Below are 20,363 nucleotides of genomic sequence, written 5' to 3' on the forward strand. Positions count from 1 at the left end.
GATGTTGCATTGATGAATGGTCATTGGACTGATTTTTATCCATTGTGCTTATTTATCCCAGCATGAGCTTGGCGATGACCCTTGGCTGCAGGACCAAATGCTGACTCACCTTGGAAGCAAAGACTCTTGGGCAGCAGCACAGTGGGCTACACGGTTGGCCGTGCCCCCAGAGAGACTTAGTCCACACATCCAAAGCTGCTTGCGGCTTGCCCAGCAGTATCCAGAGTAAGGACAGCAAAGAAGACTACTTTTTTGCGGAGAGCTAGCCATAGTTAATTACTCGAGTCACGGCCATAGGCCTAGTGCACGAGTATTGCAATGATCTCGTCTGTGTGTTTGTCTATTTGTCGCCAGAATAACTGGACAACGAGTGCACGTAGAATAACCAAATTTGGTACAGAGATTCATATTGTGAATGTCTGGGACAAGTTCGTCTTAGAGCTCACAAGGAAAAATGTATCATATAATTTAGTACAAGATTGTATTTCCTCACGGCATGGCCATATAGCGGTGCGTGAATATTGCATTATCACATCTGTGTGTACAATATGAAGTTCCGTGCAAAAGTTTTGGTGATTCTCGATGCTCATGTTGTTATTTTGTTGAGAAATAGACGAAACACACAGAAGTATTGATCGCAATATTCACATGCCGAGCAGATACAGGAAGCACATCGAAAGAGTAAGCAGGCACAAAGAGCTAAATAGACTGGAGTTGAGAGGGAGAGGTGACTTTCACTGGACAGGTGGTCTCTGTGATCACTGGTCACTTGAACAGCAGCTTCAGATATGACCAAGAAGCAGAAACAGCTGATACTAACCAAGGATAGAAAGTCAAAATCAAAATCCAGAATAAATGAGACTGTTGAGCAAAAAGTGATAGTTTTAAAAAAGGTAAGTTGTGGTTATACCTTAACTTAGGCATCGTCTCCGCAGCCTCGGTGGTGGGGTTAGTGATTTCGATTTTGTTCAGGGTACCTGTGATAGCTCGCCTACTCTTCACAAAGAATACCGTGAGATCTTTAACGTCTAATGCTGTTCGATGGGACGCCCAGTTTAACGTTCATCCGAGGGATGGCACACACTTTGATGAATCGCACTGCCTGCGAAACACTGAATGATTCTTGTTCTGAAAGTTATAGCCTTTTGATTGACGAACTTCAAAGTTGTAGACACTGCTGCTGTCTGTTTCCTTAGAAAGGATGGGGGGACGGGTGGCATATGAAGGTTGTTGTAAGGGCAGTAAGAAGTTTTGGTTTTTTTTGTCTGAAGGAGTGTAATATACTTGTACTTTGATATTCAGTCTGCATTTGTTTAAATACCAGCAGCTGAAATTTGTAATGAGAGTTCCAAATCAATTGAAAGAATGCATGTCGGTGTATGCAGCTCGACTCTCTTTGAGGATAAAAATATCCAAGAACAGGAAAGCAGGAGAGACTGCTACCAAATGACACTGCCATTGGAGAATATCCACATGGTGGATCAGCTCGAATGTCTGGAAAAGTTACTTCCTCAAATACTGCAGGTGGCAAATCAGACTTTATGTAGAAGCACATGTTTGTATGTTTTATACATTTCTATATCGGGGGAATTGTGTGTTTTTGTTGTAAATATGTGAATGGGAATGAATATTTTTCTGCATTCATTGGAAATCTAATTCGATTTCATTTCAGTCATGTATACTGTTGCATAATTATATGGAAATACAAACAAGGTATGAAACATTGTAACCCCCTCCCCCCCCCCCACCCATTCTTACGTTTCTCTTTCCACATCTGGAAAGAGAAGAAGTGAAAGTAACGAGTACCTTTAACAGCTGTCCCCAGTGAGCTTTGGTCATTACTTCAAACACAAAAAGAGAATGCAGTACAATTAGCAACATTATATGTACCAAAGTATGTTTTGAAATTGAAGAATTTTCAATCGGTCACTTTTCCGAAACCCATGTCCAAATAACGTATGGAACCCAAAGTGGAGCTTACTGATGCTCTCACAAGGCTCATGCTTTTCTGGAGCATGATCTACAGACTCTTCAGAGAGACTTACTGGAACAAGACCTGTAGAAAATATACTCACCTTTCCCACAGGCCTCAAAATGTTATCTATATGACAGAAATCTACTCAAGGCTATACTACTTCTGTTTAATTTAACTTTACTGACCAGATACAGATGAGTGACCCACCAATGACGGTATAATGAGTAAGAATGATTTTTCCATCAATTTGGATTTGGATTTACCTGAGATACTTCTGAACACTTTTATTCACACGGGATAAGTGAATGAAATGTCAATAACTGTTATTCTCTAATCTTACTAATTAATGGCCCTCCATTGATGTTGCTTCTAAATGTCTTGATATTTTCTGCTTCCCCCATATTTTCTATCAGCCTGGATCCATACTTGGCCTCGACATGGAGTGGCGGCCTTCCTTCTCAGCGCTGGTCCAATCACGCGTCTCACTGCTGCAGATTGCGCATTGCCAGGCTGTCTACCTCATCGACATGCTTGCTTTGACAAGCCAGGATGAGGGGGCGATAGTTGTGGTCCCATCAGGCGCAACCGGTCATCCGGCTCGTGATATTCAAGATGCTGTGATGTCAGACTGCAAAGTACCTCATGATTGTCCTGCAGAAAACATGGAAAGCGGAAAGGATAAAGCATCAACGGCCTCACGACTGCTAACTTTTTTGCAGAGGATATTTTCCAGCACTGATGTGCTTAAACTCGGTATGTTGTCTCAGTGTAAATAAAGTTTGTACTGTTACTTGTAGGACTCCTTTTATTTTTCAGGCCAAACCTTGACGCAATTGCTCGTTCATACCATAAATCAGAGCTAAGTGTTTTTGACATGATAACAGTGCACAGTAGTCATTCTGAATGCTTTTTTCAAAAATAGGGTATTAAACCAGAATGAGGGAATTTTCAGATTTTCATGTGGAATATCTTATTCATTTCCAGGCTACAGCTTGAGTGGAGATTTAAAGAACCTGACAAGAGCTTACCCATTTTTGGCACCAGCATTAAAGAATTTGGAATGTCTGCTTGATCTCGAGCTGCTTCACAAACAGGCATGAATGGGTTGGAAGTTGTGATGGAAGGGGCCTTTGTGACGTTAGGTTGGGAGTGAGAAAGATTTGATGTTTCTTTGTGTTGCCAAACAAATGCTTCTCTCCTAAAGGTTACACTAACTGCTATTGCTGCAAAGTAGTCTTTGTCTTAAAAAAAAAAACATCTAATCAATTGGCCTGCCTTGTTTTCCTTTTTTTATGTTGGAAATATTTTCAAGTGTTTGTGTGTTTATTTGTGTTTGATTGTGTGTTTGTACGGGGCTCTTTCACGTTTGAACCATAGCACCTGGATGACCCAAATTTTGGGTGTAGGTGCTTCAGAATCTGGGCAAGGCTTTAAGCTCTCACTCAGCCTTGATGTCCATTTTGAGGCTACCAAAGGCCGTGATAAAGTGTTTGTTGGGCTATGGGGTCAGGCAGTGCTGCCGCAATCAAAAGGTAATCACCACGAGGCCACTAACTCCATAGCTTTTCAATGTCCAACACGTCCTGAAACCACCACCCGGAGAAGTTCACCCCACTCATTCATTCAGTATCCCCCCACTCCCCGAGGCATCTCCGGGTAGCAAGCACCTGCTAATATTATATAATAATAGGAAGAGTACCCATCCCCAGTGATGGGAAAAGTCGGCAAAAGTATTTGTCCCCAGTAACGGGAAAAGTTTAAGTTAATCCATTAATTTATATTATTTCATGGACTTTATAAAGGTTAATTGTGTCGCACTCTTGGTTTCACTCAGAGCCAAAGCTCTGAGCTACTTATACCGCCCAACGCAAAATGGTGGTGCAACATCGGGTGGCGGAGGTTGAATTTGTTGAAAGAGTGGGCAAAATAACCTGCTTGCGAAATAAAATTTGGCATCAACATTATACATGCCTGTTCTCCCGACATTTCAAAATTGAATGTTGGACTTTTCAAACGCAGGGCAGGAAGCGTCCACCGTAAACGGGAGATTGACGAGTGCACAGACAGACACCACGGTTCACAATATATAATCGATGACTTCCCTTCCAAGGAACTTCAACACAGAAAGAGACCATTCAGCCCATGAAGCCTACACAATTGTTGCCAACCCATGACAGTTTTTTGCGTATACACAGTCAAGGCTCATGAAAGAGTTGGAACACTGAAAGGATCAGGATGCAACAGGACAGAAGGAACAGTAGAAAGGAGAAGGGGGAGTCACCAACAGCAGAGTAGAAGGACAAAATAGAGGGGGACTTGGACAAACAATGGGTGGGGAGGAAAGGGGTGGGCAGGATGGATAGAGAAGGAAACTTCTCCAAACCCCTGCCCCCACCCCTCCTCTTCCTCCTCTCCTCACCTCTCTCTCTCTCTCTCTCTCTCTCTCTCTCTCTCTCTCTCTCTCTCTCTCTCTCTCTCTCTCTCTCTCTCTCTCTCTCTCTCTCTCTCTCCTTCTCTGTCCCCCCTTCCTCCTGCCTCCCTCCCCTCTCCTTCCCCTCCTCTATCTCTCTCCTCCTTCTCTCTCTCCCTCACCCCCCCTCCTGCCTTCTCTCCCTCACTCCCCTCTCTCCCCCCCCTCTCTATATGTCTGTGCTCTATCCTTTTGAGTGAAAGCCATAACTCTTAATGAATTACATCATTGAATCCACCGATAATTAAATTTGAACTTATCTTGGACCTCTTTGAAGTGCATTATTAAATGTTATTTTTAGGTCACAATGCTAAATGTAGGTTTTTCTTTCATTAAATGATTAACATTGCAACCTTTGTTCAAAGACTTTCTGTATAGGCTACTGCTATTAACAACACTTATATGGTTTGTTCAACTTTGTGATAATCCTTATCATCTGTCAAAGAGCGTCGATGCTGCCAAAACAGCTTCCTGAGCAAGCGTTATACTGGGTGGTTTGCCATTGCCTTCCCAGCAGAAGTTGGGGCAGGAATTTGGAATTTGGCTGTAGTGTTGCCGATAGCTCACCCACTCTTCGTGAAAGACACTGTTGACAGTTTAATGTCAATCAGAGGAACGGCAAGCACATAGATGATTCACCCAGTCTGTGAAATACCTGGATGACAGTTTATAGTTGGGTTGAGATTAAAACCCAGGCTAAATAGCTTATAGGTGAGTGTGTGTACCTTTCAGCCATCCTGTCAGCCCAGGTTTTTTCTGAATGAGCTGTAAATAAATAAACTGCGATTCCATGTTGTATTTATACATTTAAAATGTTTCTCATTTGGTATCATGCATTTCTTCTGGATGCACGTTGAGCTTTGCCTGCATGCGGAGCTTTTCACAGCACAGGAAGCGGCCGCCAGAAACGGGACACAGCCGAACGTGCAGACAGACACCACACTTCACATTGTATAATAGATATGCCATCTTGTGTTTCCTGTTTTTTTTGTTTGTTTGTTTGTTTTTTTGCCTTGTTCAGACTTTTTTTCTCTTTACAAGAAGGTGGCACAGAAGGCGTAGAAGGTGACAGAGAGTCAAAAGGCAAAGGACTGACAGTGGAACACTTGGGCAACAGTTGGATACAATAAGTAAGGGCTCTGTTCTTCATTGGGCCGCGAGCCACTGGCGCTTCTGGTGGCCAAAAGTGTGGCACCTGATGTGCGACAAATAATACGCAAATGTGAAAACACTCCATCGTAATCCGCCATAAATGCTATCAAATTGACTCAATGGTTTCAAATGAGTGTTCCAACACAAAGTATAAAAGTAACATAATATAACTACATCAGGATTATGGTTTCAGTATTCAAACAATTATGCTTGCAGCCCAGTTAACCACAACAAAGAAGAGTATTTGGAGGCGGGGCCTAATGGCAGCCATTATGGAGTCCTGTAGGCGGTGTAGTGGCTCTCACACTGATGTTTTATCAGCAAAAGTGCCTCCCCCTTTAAAACAATAGTGAAGATCACTGAGTAAGGGTATGAATGAGCAGGAAAAGAGAAGATGGAGGAGATGACTAAACACAATATCATGCAGGTAATCGTAGGGTTAATGGGGATATAAATGACTGTGGGTAGTGATGGAAGTGGGGAGAAAGGGGGTGACATGAGAAGGTGTTCCACTGTGTGCTTGATTCCACTGCCTCCTTGATGAGCTTGGGCTTTGGGGGTTTCACCAAGAGGCAGTTACTGGAAGAACATGTCTGTCCTGGAGAGGCTGGGGAGGGTCAGAAGGATGAGAGAACAGATGGAGTTCGACCTGGAATAGAGGTGGAAAAAAAAAAAGACAGGCCACTGACCTGTTTGCGCTGAGACAAACACGCCTTGTACATTGGCCTCATCATGGGAGATGCCAATAATGTTGACAGCTTCAGATGCTACAGATTCCAGGAGATGGGTGTGATGCGAGGGTATCAATTACAAGAGGAGAGCAGTTCCCTTAAACTATGGGCAAAGGCATTGTCGGCTGAGTAGGTCTGATTTTTCACGTATTACTTGAAAATACGGAGGATGCCACCTTTGTGATGTGGTTAGGTCTTTGCACTCTAGTCTTGGGTTTTTTGCAGCACAATAAGTTAAAACGAGAATATGGCATCCCCTTTTCTATCAAACGATACCGATCGTATACACATTTATATTGAAAAAAATAGTTGACATATTATATAAAATGCCAAAAGTACGTTTTCTGCCCCTTACACCTCCATATCAACGTGTACTACAGCTCGTGGACCTTGGATTGTCACTGGAGATCCCATCCAGCACCATTGATGGTTCTGTGCAGGCCGAGAACTGGGAGGATGATTCAGCCACAGAGCCATCCTGTCCATCTCTGAAAAACAGATTTGTGTGTCGGGGAGATGAACGTGGCCTGAGCTCCCTCGTGTGCCAAACTTTAGGATGGCCATTGGACAAGCGGCAACAGCTCTCTAATTGGGAGCAACGACCGCTCACGACTGCACAAAAGGCTTACGCGGGTAGGTCAACACAAGTGGCCTTTCAATGTCCACGTGAGTGTTTGTCTTGGTGAATTTTGATAAATAATGTGAATGATTTACATCGTAATATACAGTCCTTGTGTTCATCTTAGCGGCAGATGCTTACTGTTTACTGGAGGTCTACGGGTCATTGATGGAAAAGGCAGCTTCAGCCGGGCTAAAAATGAATCTGGAGTTGTGCAAGCTGGGACGAAAGTCAACCAAAACCTTAAAGAATGACAACTCAATTAAATCGAAGAAAACGGTCTCAGGTGATTGGTGTCAGCAGGTGAGATACGATTCCAGCTTTCTTTACTTTGCTTTGTCTGAAAGATGATGCTTTGAAATTTGAATGTGTTGTTCCATTTGCATATTGTTTCTGCGGCTAACACCATGCTCTTAGTTTGTATTTTTACACAATCCATTATCCGGTTTATTCGGATTAAAATATCAGTTCCCGGAAGGTGGGAGTGCCCGCTATTTACAATAATTTGTGATTTTGAAAAAAGTGAGTTCTTGTTTATATTATCCATCCATATGTCGTTAGCTAATTGTGCATTATAACATAAACTGCTTTTCCTCAATGACGAAGCGATTTTTAACTCCATTTACTCGAGTCCATGAGCCAGCCATCAATATTTTGGAGTTGTCTACCAGAAAGGGGGATTAAAAGCCACTGTATTTTCCAGTTAGGTTGATGTCTGCAGTAAATAAAAAATATGTGATAGACATCTCGAAAGAGTAGCTAACATCTTTTTTGGCAGGCATCTTGGAAAATGGCTGCCTTATTTGATCGTATTTCTGAAATTTGACTAATACTTTGCAATGACTGATCTGAGGCACATACAAGATATGTTCAGTGTAAAATTTGGCACAGTATAACTTTTGTAGATATTGGTCCACTGGATTCCAAAAGAATTGAGAAAATAGGTCAGAATTTGGATTTTTCACGCACAAAATTTTCCACATCTGACATCATGCTTACTGAAATATTTATGATATTTAACTTATTTAACATGCAGATATATGGTAAGTACGAGCTTCAATGCTATTTTTCAAGTTTCAGAAAATTACCCGCATACTGATGTAGGTGTCGTTTCATTCGTCATCACTGTCTGATGTGTCCTGCTGGTCATGCACTGGCTCCTCATCATCACTGGCCATGCTGGAGCAAGTGTGCAACTTGCACGCTGTTGTACATTTCAGGCTGTTGATGATGCATGAGCAGTCATTTGGCTGACAAGAGCGAGGACACTTGCACGACATCAAACTGAGAACAACTTCAGGAGCGGGGGATCCTGCCATCCACTCGATAACAAGGCTGCCATCTTCACTTATGCCTGGTGTTGGCTTAATGGTTAGGGTGGCGGGCTTTGGAGCCAAGGATCCTGAGTTCAAATCCCGCTCGGCTGTGGGGTTAACCCAGCCTGTCATCCTTCCGAGGTCGGCAAAATGAGTGCCAGCATGCTGGTATGCTGTGTCGGAGTGGCGACCCATTCAGGATTGTGCCCAATAGCCAAGGAGACCGCTGAAGCAGCACCAACGCTCTGCACAGAGTATGGTCCAAATCTCCTCCTCTCTCATCTTCACTTGTTGTCCATCCATACCCTTGACTGGGGTTAGGAATATCTGTCGAATTGACTAAACTCTGTTGCGATATGGCCACCTGGTAGTTAGATTGGCATGTGTGCTGTCGGAGCGTGTCCTCACATTTTGGAAGCTGGCTGATTCGAATTCCCCTCATGTGCTGTGGAACATTTGATATTTGAGTTCATTAACTTTAGTCAGTTTGGTATTGCAACAGTAAAGTTGACAAACGAACTCCTGGTTTATGCAGAACACGTCATTGGCAATGTTCCAGCTTATTCCAAGCGATGTGAAGACACCTATGAACTTCTGATCACGCAGGATGATTTTCAAAGCCTTCATCTTTCCTTGCCCGGCAGATGCACTGAGGGTGTCACATCCACTCCACGGATGAAGTCCTATCAATCCCACACACACATCACTACCCAGTGCAGCAGCAAGTTTTGTGAGGTCAACAAGCTTAACAGATGATTTAGATCCACATCTGATGAATATATTGCTGTTCACGTCTTTACTTAATCCAAGGCAAATGATGAAGACATCTGTGTCCTCTGCGATGCAAACAAGTGCCAAGAAGTTTCCTGCAGTGTTTTTAGCGTTCAACAGGATGCATGTATCTGCCTTTTCTTAGCTGGATTGGAGGTCACCGATTTCTAGCCAACCATCTGCAGTTAACTTGATGCACCTGTTACCAGACATGACAAACATGCTTTTGTTTCCAAGGTTTGCCCTGATCTTGTCCTACCAGCTCTCTGCGAGAAAAGCAGTTAACTTATTCTTCCTATCTGTGCATGAGAGAAGTCGCCTCCAATTCTTGATCTTTTGACCTGGCATTATATTATTGAACGCTATGCCTTTTACGGAACCACGTTGAATGCGTTCAGCAGATTTAATTGAGTGATCATGGTATACGTCAAATACCACATCAATTCTGTCACTTCCTTGGCCAGTGTAGAGCATTTGTGAGAATACATGATCAGAGAATTGACTGAATGTTCGATTCTCACCAAGCAGTTTATGCATCCCATGGCATGGATGAGTGTGGCATGTGGATGAGGGACATCCTCTGCTCATAAGACTTTGCTCTCAAGGTGTTTTGACAAAATAGCCTTATTTGTTTTCTTCATAGTACCATCACCATTTGCTAATGCCCAGGATAATGGTCTGGGAGGATGAGACACAACATCACACATTTCCAATTTTCTGCTTTGAGCAATTAGAACCATGTTCCCAAACAGGGTGGTACTATTGTGGGTGGACTGTTTGTTTTCCCAATAACATATATTGGCAGATGCGCACACGGTGCCTTTTATTGTGCGCTTCTTATCCTTCGTGGAGGCGGTCGTGACTGGTTTCATTGGCGCACATGATGAGGGTGTCTATTTTTTCCAAACAAGAGTAGGATCAGACATGAAGACATGCTCCTACAGCACACACGTCAATCTAACTACCAGGCAGCCATTTGGCGATGGAGTTGAGTCAATTTGCCAGATATTCCTACCCCAGAAAAGAGCACGGATGGACAATAAGTGAAGATGGCAGCCTTGTTATCCAGTGAATGACAAGATTCCCACTCCCAAAGTTGTTCTCGGTTTGATGTCATGCAAGTGTGCCCGCTCTTGTCGACCAACTGACTGCTCATGCATCATTAACAGCCTGAAATGTACGGCAGCACACTTGTTCCAAAAAGTGCACACTTGTTCCAACATGGCCAGTGATGAGGAGGAGCCAGAGCATGACCAGCAGGACTCATCAGACAGTGATGACGAATGAAAGGACACCTGCATCAGTATGCGAGTAATTATCTGACGCATGAAGAATAGTATTAAAGCTCATACTTGCCTTATATCTGCATGTTAAATAAGTTAAATATCATAAATATTTCAGTGAGCATGATGCCAGGTGTGGAAAATTTTGCGTGACAAAAATCCAAATAATAACCTATTTTCTCAATTATTTCAGAATTCAATGTACCAATATTTACCAGTTATACTGGCATGTGCCATATTTTATACTGAACATATATTGTTGAGGGTTGTACAGTCGTGGTCAAAAATATTGGCACCCTTGCACTTTTTACAAATAATACACCATTTCTTCCAGAAAATTGTTGAAATTAAAAAATCATTTGGTATCCACAAACGTATTTCTTTGATTTTGCAGTGGAACAAAACAAAAAAAGCTGAAAAAAAATTACTAAATCTTAGCTTACTCCACACACAGATCCTAAAATTGCCCAGACAATATTGTTGGCACCTTTTAGAAGTTGTTAGAAATAATTAAATTTCAAGCAGGTGATTCTCCTTTACTTTGGAATTGAACTCACCTGTGGTGAGTTGCAGGTGCCTGCAATATAAAAACCATGTATTCATTCAATGTGAATACAGAAAAGGAGTCATTCTGCTATTTTGTGTCACTGTGTGTACCACAATGAGCATGGAGAAAAGAAAGAAAAGCAGAGAATTGTCTGAGGACAGACTGTAGCCAAGCATGGACAATCTCAAGGCCACAAGTCCATCTCGAGAGAGAAGGGAGAAGGCACCCTTCAAATCTGGCTGAACTAGTGTTTTGCACAAGAAGAGTGGGCCAAACTGCCAGTCGAGAGGTGTAGGAAGCTCATTCATAGCTATAAGAAGCCCTTGACTGCAATTATTTTGTTCAAAGGCTGTGCTACCAAATATTAAGTCGAGGTTGTCAATAATTTTGTCAATGCCATTTATTTTCATTATCCGATTTAATAGGATATATTAAGTTCTGAATCAAAAACAAAGGTTCTGTAATATTGTTGCGAATTTGGAAGCTTACTGCACACAACAGCCAGGTCCTATAGATCAGCTATATCAGTAAGTATGTGTTTCTAGTTAGGGTCCCGTCCTATGTTTAATGGGTGATTAATTGTACGTGCGCTGTGAGTTATTTTAATAGTTAGGATTTAAATTACCAACAACAACAACGACACCTGCCCTCGCTTCCTTCCACCATCATCCACCGGCACCATTGCACGCGTGTGTGTCAGCACGTACGTGGGCGGAGTCCAGTGTGTTAGGCAGGGTTTTTCTGGACGTTGGTGTGCTGACTTCACCCCAAATATGGGCACAAGCGTTGCGCTCTGGCTTCGCCCCAAATATGGGCACAAGCATTGCGCTCTGGCTTCGCCCCAAATATGGGCACAAACGTTGCGCTCTCGCTTCGCCCCAAAAATGGGCACAAGCGTTGCGCTCTAGCTTCGCCCCAAATATGGGCACAAACGTTGCGCTCTCGCTTCGCCCCAAAAATGGGCACAAGCGTTGCGCTCTGGCTTCGCCCCAATATGGGCACAAGCGTTTCGTTCTGGCTTGGCTCCAAATATGGGCAGATAGCGTTCTCTCTGCCCAATGAGGGAGTGCGAGCATGGGATAAGAGAAGCGCGCGTGGGCCAAATGAGAGAGAGAGTTGAGTTGTCTTCTGGTCTTTGGATGAGAGTTGTCTTCTGGTCTTCAGAGAGTTGAGAGTTGTCTTCTGGTCTTGAGAGAGTTGAGAGTTGTCTTCTGGACTTTGGAGGAGAGTTGTCTTCTGGTCTTCGGAGGGGAGTTGTCTTCTGGTCTTCGGACGTCTGGTGGTCTTCTGAAGCCAGTCGTCGCCTTCCTGGGGTCCCGCCAACAGAGCGTCTTCTCTTGTGGCCTGTGTGCCTGCGAGCCTATCCCATGAGGATCGCCTGCCTGGGCTTGGAGCGGCATTGTGTGGCGGGTTCGAGTCCTGCCACACCGGATCGTTGAAGACCACACGAGGCGGAAAGGTCCAAGAATAGACTCTGACCTCCAGCTCGCCTTTCCTCAAGCTGGAGGCCTCCAATAAAGACCTGACGGGTCCGTTTCTTTTTGGGTGTACGTGTGTGTGTGTGTGTGTGTGTGTGTGTGTGTGTGTGTGTGTGTGTGTGTGTGTGTGTGTGTGTGTGTGTGTGTGTGTGTGTGTGTGTGTGTGTGTCACCAGTCTATGAAGTAAAACTGCATAAGTGCTTTTACATAAATTGCTATTCCTTCATTATTCGGTTAACTCTGCCTTCTTGCGTGCTCCCCTGCCCCATTATAAACAAATATCCCTTTTGTTAAATGTTCCAGCTCGTTTCTGTGTTTCTTTCATTGGCTTGGCACGGTGTGTATTGAGAAATAGCAAGGCCGTTCGGGCCGGTAAATTGTTCATTTGGTCCGACGGGCCTTGGTAATCTCCGCTCGGGTTACACACGGTTTGGGCTCGGTAACGGCTCGTTCCGCTCGAGGTCCGTCGAGGGTGTGAATTCCCCGGTAGCTTTGTCCGCGTGGGTAATTAGGTATATTGAAGTTTCGCAATTGACCCTACCCCACGCGGTCTCATTATTGGCGATTCATGGTCCAGTAAGGCACCCGTGCCTTTCGGACTTATCCAAAAGGCACGACCTCAATTCCGGTGTGTTCGGTGGAGCCGACTCTACTGCTCCCTCTAGCGGTCGTGCTCACCACCGATACCTGGTCCTGTAACAATATTAACAGTGAAATAAAGAATTGTGGAGACCAAATACTTTTGTCAATTCCAACTTATTTTTTAGCGAAAATTGTGACATTTGAAAAAAGTGCAATATTTTTGGGCACGACTGTATATGTCTCAGATCAGCTATTGCAAAAGTTTTGTCAGTTTTCATAAATATGATCAAATGAGGCAGCCATTTTCCAAGATTGCTGCCAAAAAGGCGTTTGGCTACTCTTTCAAGATGTCCATCACATTTTTTATTCAATACAGACATCAACCTAACTGGAGAATATAGTGGCTTTTAGTCCCCCTTTCTGATGGTTGACTCTTGTCTGGCTCATGGACTACAACTGTTGCACTCACCACCAGAACAGGAGGGAGTGCATTTTACATGTTACACAGAGATAGAGCACTGCATGTCGTTTTGCTTGAGCATCTGGAAAATGCATCACTTAAAAAGGAAGCTGGCACAAAGCTTACCATAGAAATAAAGATGCAAAAATTGAATCAAACATGGAGTCAGATTGTTTTGTTTTTTTATTGCTTGCATCTTCAATAGTCTTTGCAGGCTTTTCAAAAAAAGCTTTCTCTTGCTCCTCAATCCATCCTCCAACTGCTCTGTTGTTATCGACTTAAGAGTCAGACATACTTTTCAAACAATTCTTCAGCAAAGCTGACAGATGAAAAAAACATCAAGGGTCAGCTTAGGCTAATGAGACAGATATGATAATTTTTACTCCTCACTGGCACAATTGCCACACAACACGGCCTCAGCATTTTGGGGAGGTTTTTAACATTTCATTTTCATCGTGATGTTTTTTTATATCATCATGTCATCCTCATTTGCTATGCACCTCGACGACGTGCTTGGTTGATGTGTAACCTGCCGCTTGATATTGGCAGTCTTGGTTTATCATTCATTCATTGTGAAGCACTTTGAATAATGTATTTTCTGAAAAGTATTTGATAAAATTCTTATTATTGTTACTTGCAGGGACCCTTGGAAATTCTGCAAAATATAAAATGTGGCTTCAGGTCCTCAACCCTCACCCCACCCCATCCAACCCCACCCACAAAGCATGGAGGGGGAAGACAGTGCAAGACTGGAACTGTGGCACAGGAAGACAGAGACTATCGACCTGTCTGCGATGGCAAAGTGATAGGCCCATTGATTCAGCTTCATCGTGGGGAAATTCCAATAATCTTGAAGGCCTTGGTTTCCATGGTGTCAAGGGAAGCAAGGTGTGAGGCAGGTGCGCCAACCCAAAAAGGAGAGCAGTACTCCATCAAGCTGCGGATTAAGGTCTGGTAGATAAGAGTTTAGGTGTGCCAAGGAATGACTTTGCACAACAGAGGATGCCCAGCCAGCAACTTGGTTTAGAGGCCAACTTTGAAAATTGGTTTGCCCAAGAAAGATCAAAGCTGAGAGTTAGACCCAAGAGGTTTAGTGACTAAACTTATTTGAGAGGATTGTTGAGAAAGTATATGCAAGGGTTTGCCAGATGGTCCTTAGAGAGAGAGACAGGCAGACAGACAGACAGACAGACAGACAGACAGACAGACAATTCTATGTGGTTGACCATCTTGTGATTTTGTCAATGCCTGAAGAGAGGGAAGAGGCTGCTGCTTGCATGTCTGAAGGATGATGGATGTCACGGCAGAGGGTGGAGTCATCAGGAAATAGATAAAATGGATTTTCCAGGGATTCACAGAGATCGTTGATGAAGATCTCGTGATTCTTCCATGAAAATAACGAATAGGTAAGGTAAATGATTAAAAAAAACAAATAAGGTCATTGGTAACGGAAAAAAATACAGTATATACAACCGGAACTCCTCAGACAAAGACCTTTACAATGGTATGGGTTTTATGGTCTCGAGTCCGGTAGTTTAAGAGAATATCGTGGGAAAGACAAACAAACAAACAGAATATGGCTATTATTTGTACAGATTATTCATGCTGTCTTGACTGTCTCAGTTCTGCGATGCGATGAGATTTCGCATTCATCATATGGTCCCGACTGATGTCTCAATTTCATCAACAGTTTCCTTTGGCCTTTATTCATTATATAGGGAGGAAGTGGTAGGACTAAGTGTAGGGAGGAATGTTCATTGTCTAATTTAAAAAAAAGAAAAAGAACCCCAGTGATATTCTTTAAAAAAATATTTTCCTCTCTTTCTCCATTTCTACATCATATTGATTGTACTTATTAATTTAGGCAAGAAAACTTCAAAAGTTAGAAAATCACTCCAATCCAATATAATATTCTCTGATAGTCGCTCTGAAGCTCTGTCAGTGTAGGGCAGAGCTTGGCTTACTGGTCTGACTCCACCCACAATTGTAACCTGGAAAAAAAAATCAATAGCAATCAAGTCAGCAGTCTATTGCCTAAGAAACATTTTGTACACTCCAGAGGACTTCTGAGTTTATGTACATTTGAAAGCTGAACAACGCATCACCTATCATGAAAGAAAGGTATGCTTTTATTACAACCCATTCAGAGGAAAGGAAATAGTCATGATTAATATTTGAAATCATTAATTAAAAAAACCCCAATCTGTTCTTTTGATGGCCTTTTATGCAAAACACTGCAAATTTTTTTTTTTAAATGGAAGGTTGCACGTAATTTCGGTTTTTGCCAGAGTTTTTTTTTAAGGTTGAATAGTGTGCAAATAGAGGATTTATAAATTCGTTTTTTGCCAGTTTTTTTCAGGTTGAATAGTGTGCAAATAGAGGATTTATAAACAAACTGTATTTCACAGGTGCATGGACATGTATTCACATATTATGTGAACTAAGTAAATTGTTTACTTTTCATCATTTCGAAATCTGCAGAATTGCCAATACCCATCTTGGAAAACTCCACGTACAGCATCAAACTCAACATGTCCAAGTGTCATACATGTCTATGTCCATGGGTTTCCCACGGGTGCTGGCCTACTAGTAGGTTTAAATTTGCCTTCAATGCTTGCAGTACTTGTTGAAGACTTGACAAAAAAGGATGTTTTTGGTTTTGAAGCTTTTTTTTTTTTTAAATCAAATGTCATGCATATCATTCCGAAATCTTTTGCATTGCCATTGAAATATGTTTGTTATTACACGATAACGTTAAATAAGTTGACTTTGGAGTTATTCTTTTCTCTTCAGAAGTCCCCACAGGTTCCAGGCACCTTTGCTTCTGTCCCAGAGTCCAAGTTGCCCAAAGATATGGCTGTGGTTTGCGACAACATGCTGCAGGGGCTTGGCCGTTACCTTCGCTGTCTGGGTATCGATGTGCGTATTTTGGAGAATGAGGAGGATCACCGGGCTGCGGCCGAGGTGAGGCTACTACACATTCCAGGAATTACGGGTTCCATTACGTGAGCCTATCGGAGATCACAGGAAAGATGTATCGAGAAAAGCTTCCGCTTAAGATAGTAATTTCAACACTGAGGAGCACTGGTGGGCCCAAAAGGCCCTTGGTGGATCTCAGATTGTGGGAGATTATCCAAATGGGTTTTGAGGAGTTGCTCACCAAGTCAATAAACTAATGCCGCCAGAGACCTAATTATAGCTGTTTACATTTCCTGTGCTAATTGCTGTTTAGGCTGTGAGCAGTCGTTAAAATGCATTTCACTGGCAATCATCTGTCGTTGAGAACACTTCACAGCTTGATGTGGTTCAGGGAAACAAACTGAATTTTGACTGATATCACAAAAAGGTTGAGTAATTGATTTAAAAGAAATGGAAGACTTTTTTGCAGTTGTGCAATCTTATTGTATTAAATTAAATAAGGCAATTCTCTGTATGTGTGTATATACTCCTGAAAATCATAGAAAACAAGAAAAAGAGCAATCAGAGATTGCAGACCCTCACCAGGACTTGTTTTGTGTGATGTTTGTGTTGTTTTGTGTGGTGTATTGTGTGTGACGTAATTAATAAGAGACATAATTAGAACTGCCACTTTATAACTGTTGACAGTGGTGACTGGGTACCAAGACGTCCCGCTTTGATGCAACCCCGCTTTGATCGGACACCTGACCCTGACCCATGACGTTTTATAATGCCAAAACGAAGTTTTTGCAAGATATGTGAGTCAGCTTGTATGGTTTTTTTTGTTGTTTTGTTTTGTTTGTCTGTAATCATGTATCGATCACTCTGCAGAGCACAGTTATCATTGGAAATTTTTGTAACTTCGCATATCAGAGGCCTATAGAGGTCCCTTTCAGCGCATAAAATTTTCAAGGTCAAAGGTCAAGGTCACTTTGTCGCAAATCAGGGGAGTCAACGAAACCCTTATTTTTTGAGTAATTTTGATCGGATCGTCTTCAATCTTCATGGGAATATAGTTCATGGTCTGGTGCTCAGCTGATTAATTTTTGGTGGCGATCTGCCTTGACCTTCATGGTTAGCGCTGGAGGTCAAAAGTTTTTGACCCCCAAGGTCAAATTTTGAAATCTTAGATACCATATCGAGTAATACCTCATATGAAAGTGCTTGACAAGTGCTTTCCAGATCTGTCAAAAGTGTGACGCTATGACGTCATTTGATGACGTCATGACGAAAAATCGGATTTTTCATGAAAATTTTATTTCCTCAGTTCTCATCAAAATCTCTTGATATTTCATGTACAACGGTCCTGGAGAGATAGCATTAACCATACGAAAATATAGAGGTCAAGGTCACAAAAAGGTCAAGCATCAAGGTTGCCAAAACCCTTATTTTTTGAGTAACTTTAATCGAATGATCTCCAAACTTGGTGGGTATGGAGGATCTGGAATGGCGCTCAGCTGATTAATTTTTGGTGGTGATCGGCCTTGACGTTCAAAGTCATCTTGAAGGTTATTCATTTTTTACCAGGTCAGGTCAGGTATGGGAACATGTGCCAGAACAGCGCGTCGCTGCGTCCACTTTCCGCCGGTACTCCACGGGCCTCCATCTGGCCATCCCCCAGGAAAATGCCAGGCCCATCCCCATCTCCTTGAGATGATGGTCAACCTGCTGCAACCACGAGGCACGTGGTCGGTCCACTGGCCGCCTCCACTCATGAGACTCCCTCGCTGAGAGAATCTGGTGAGCAGGATCAGCGTCAGGAAAACGAGCCACATGTCCATACAGCCGCAACTGATGCTCACGGACTATGCAGGTAACAAATCTCATCCGAGTCTCTCTCAGCAACCGCTCGTTGGACACAAAATCTGACCAGCGATAGCCAAGGATTCTCCGAAGAGACCTGGTACCAAAGGAATTAAGTCTCTGTCTCAGATCCTTGGTCAGAATCCAAGTCTCGCATCCATAGAGCAAGACTGGAAGCACCAAGGACCTGAAGACTCAGACTTTTGTCCTCCCGCACAGGTACCGGCAGCGCCACACCCCATTATCCAGTGAAACCATGACTCCCCAGGCCCGACCCAGACGTCTATTGACCTCTGACTCACAGCCGGCAGAGACATGAATATCACTTCCAAGGTAAGTGAATCTCTCCACGACCTCAACATCCTCACCACAAACATACACAGACAGGACAGCAGCATCCAAGATGCCACCGAAAGCCTGGATCTTAGTTTTGACCCAAGAAACCCGTAATCCCAGCGGCTCCGACTCCTCATTCAGCACCTCGAGGGCCCCCAAAAGGATATCTAAAGTCTCTGCAAAGATGACTGCATCATCTGCAAAATCAAGGTCCGAGATCTTGACATTCCCAAACGATGCACCGCAGGTTGATCTCCCCGACATCCTCCCTAAAATCCAGTCCATACAAGTGCTGAAAAGTGTGGGGGCCAGTACACACCCCTGACGAACTCCAGTAACAACTGGAAATAAGTCAGAGATGGTACCACCACACTTCACAGCACTCTCAGTACCAGAGTAGAGTTCAGACATCAGATCGATCAGTTTTGGTGGCACCCCACGAAGACCAAGAATCCTCCAGAGGACATCCCGATTCACTGAATCGAACGCTTTACAGAGATCAACAAAGGCTGCAAGCAGCCCCTGCCGAAACTCTCGTCTGCGTTCGGTGAGGACACGAAGAGCAAGGATACGGTCAATCGTTGACCTCTTTGGTGTAAAGCCTGACTGCTCTGGACGCTGGTGCTCAAGCAGATGGTGGCGAACCCTATCAAGAATTAACCGAGCAAAGACCTTACCCGGCACTGAGAGCAGCGTCACCCTTCGGTAGTTGTTGCAGTCTTGGCGATCACCCTTCCCTTTCCAGAGAGGAACAACAAGGCCCCTCTTCCAATCAGTTGGGATGATGCCTGTGTTCCAGGAAGAGCACAAAACTGCATGCAACGACACGAGTGCAGCATTTCCACCAGCCTTGAGAAGTTCAGCATGGATGCCACAGATCCCTGGAGCTTTGCCCCGTTTCAACTGGTTCACTGCAGCCCATGTTTCCACAAGCAAAGGTGGACCACAGTTGATTCGAGGGTCAGCAACAGGGATTGTAACACGCTTGACGTCCAACTCGACAGCTGGGGGATCAGCCCGGTACAACCGCTCAAAGTAACCGGCCCAGCGGGCCTTCACTTCAGACTCCTCTGTCAAGAGCCTACCACTCTCTGCTCTAACTGCAGTGCTCCGAGGGATGGGATTGGATGAACGCAATGCGCGAATTCCCCTGTAAGCGGAACGAGAATCACCTGTCCACAGGTGATGCTCTACCCCCTCACAGATTCTTCGCACATAGGCCTCCTTGTCCACCCTCAGTGCACGTTCCGTTTTACGCCTCAGCTACCTGAACAGCTCAGCTCTGCCATTCAGCATGGCCCTGCCACTCTGGTCAATGGTATCCAGTGTCCCTTGAGAGACAAAATTCTTCTTTGCCCTGCGGTGAGCTCCAAGACATCCACCGGCAACATCAAGGACGGTGGTCTTGAAGGCACTCCACAACTCTTCAGGACCCCTCAAAGCACCCAGACCCCCCAAGTGTCCACTCAGCCTGTTCGCAAACTCCTCAGCTACTCTCTCATCCCTGAGCTTGCCAACATCCAGCATCGGCAGGGATGGTACCATTCTCCAGGATTTAAGGTGCAGCTTTAGAGTTGCGACAACAAGCCTGTGGTCAGTATTGAGGAACTGAGCACTCCGGTAGACCCTGCAGTTCTGGATCATCCTCCAACGACCATCAATGAGGACATGGTCAATCTCCTTTGCCACACCGCCAGCGTTGGAATACCAAGTCCAGCGATGAGCTTGTTGGCGCTGAAACCATGAACCAGCCACCCAAAGTCCATGACTTCTTGCAAAGTCAAGGAACTTAGTGCTATTCTGGTTCATAGTTCCTGACCCATGGGGACCAACACACACCTCATAACCATCCCTATCAGTTCCAATCGATGCATTGAAATCC

General features: G+C 43.8%; 1 protein-coding gene across 5 annotated transcripts in view; it reads left to right on the forward strand.

Annotated features, from left to right (window-relative positions):
- EXD3 (exonuclease 3'-5' domain containing 3) overlaps positions 1-20,363 on the forward strand; it is a 182,462-nt gene that overhangs the window by 94,876 nt on the left and 67,223 nt on the right. For all 5 annotated transcript variants that reach the window (XM_085881039.1, XM_085881040.1, XM_085881041.1 and 2 more), the window contains 7 exons: positions 62-225; positions 1,386-1,524; positions 2,389-2,728; positions 2,960-3,069; positions 6,709-6,961; positions 7,075-7,250; positions 16,178-16,348. In XM_085881039.1, the coding sequence (XP_085737165.1) occupies positions 62-225; positions 1,386-1,524; positions 2,389-2,728; positions 2,960-3,069; positions 6,709-6,961; positions 7,075-7,250; positions 16,178-16,348 (1,353 nt within the window). The remainder of the gene's footprint in view (positions 1-61; positions 226-1,385; positions 1,525-2,388; positions 2,729-2,959; positions 3,070-6,708; positions 6,962-7,074; positions 7,251-16,177; positions 16,349-20,363) is intronic.

The sequence above is a fragment of the Eptatretus burgeri genome, chromosome 5 (assembly GCF_056783735.1).
Source record: "Eptatretus burgeri isolate ZD-2024b chromosome 5, Ebu_testis_v1, whole genome shotgun sequence".
NCBI classification, from domain to species: Eukaryota; Metazoa; Chordata; class Myxini; order Myxiniformes; family Myxinidae; genus Eptatretus; species Eptatretus burgeri.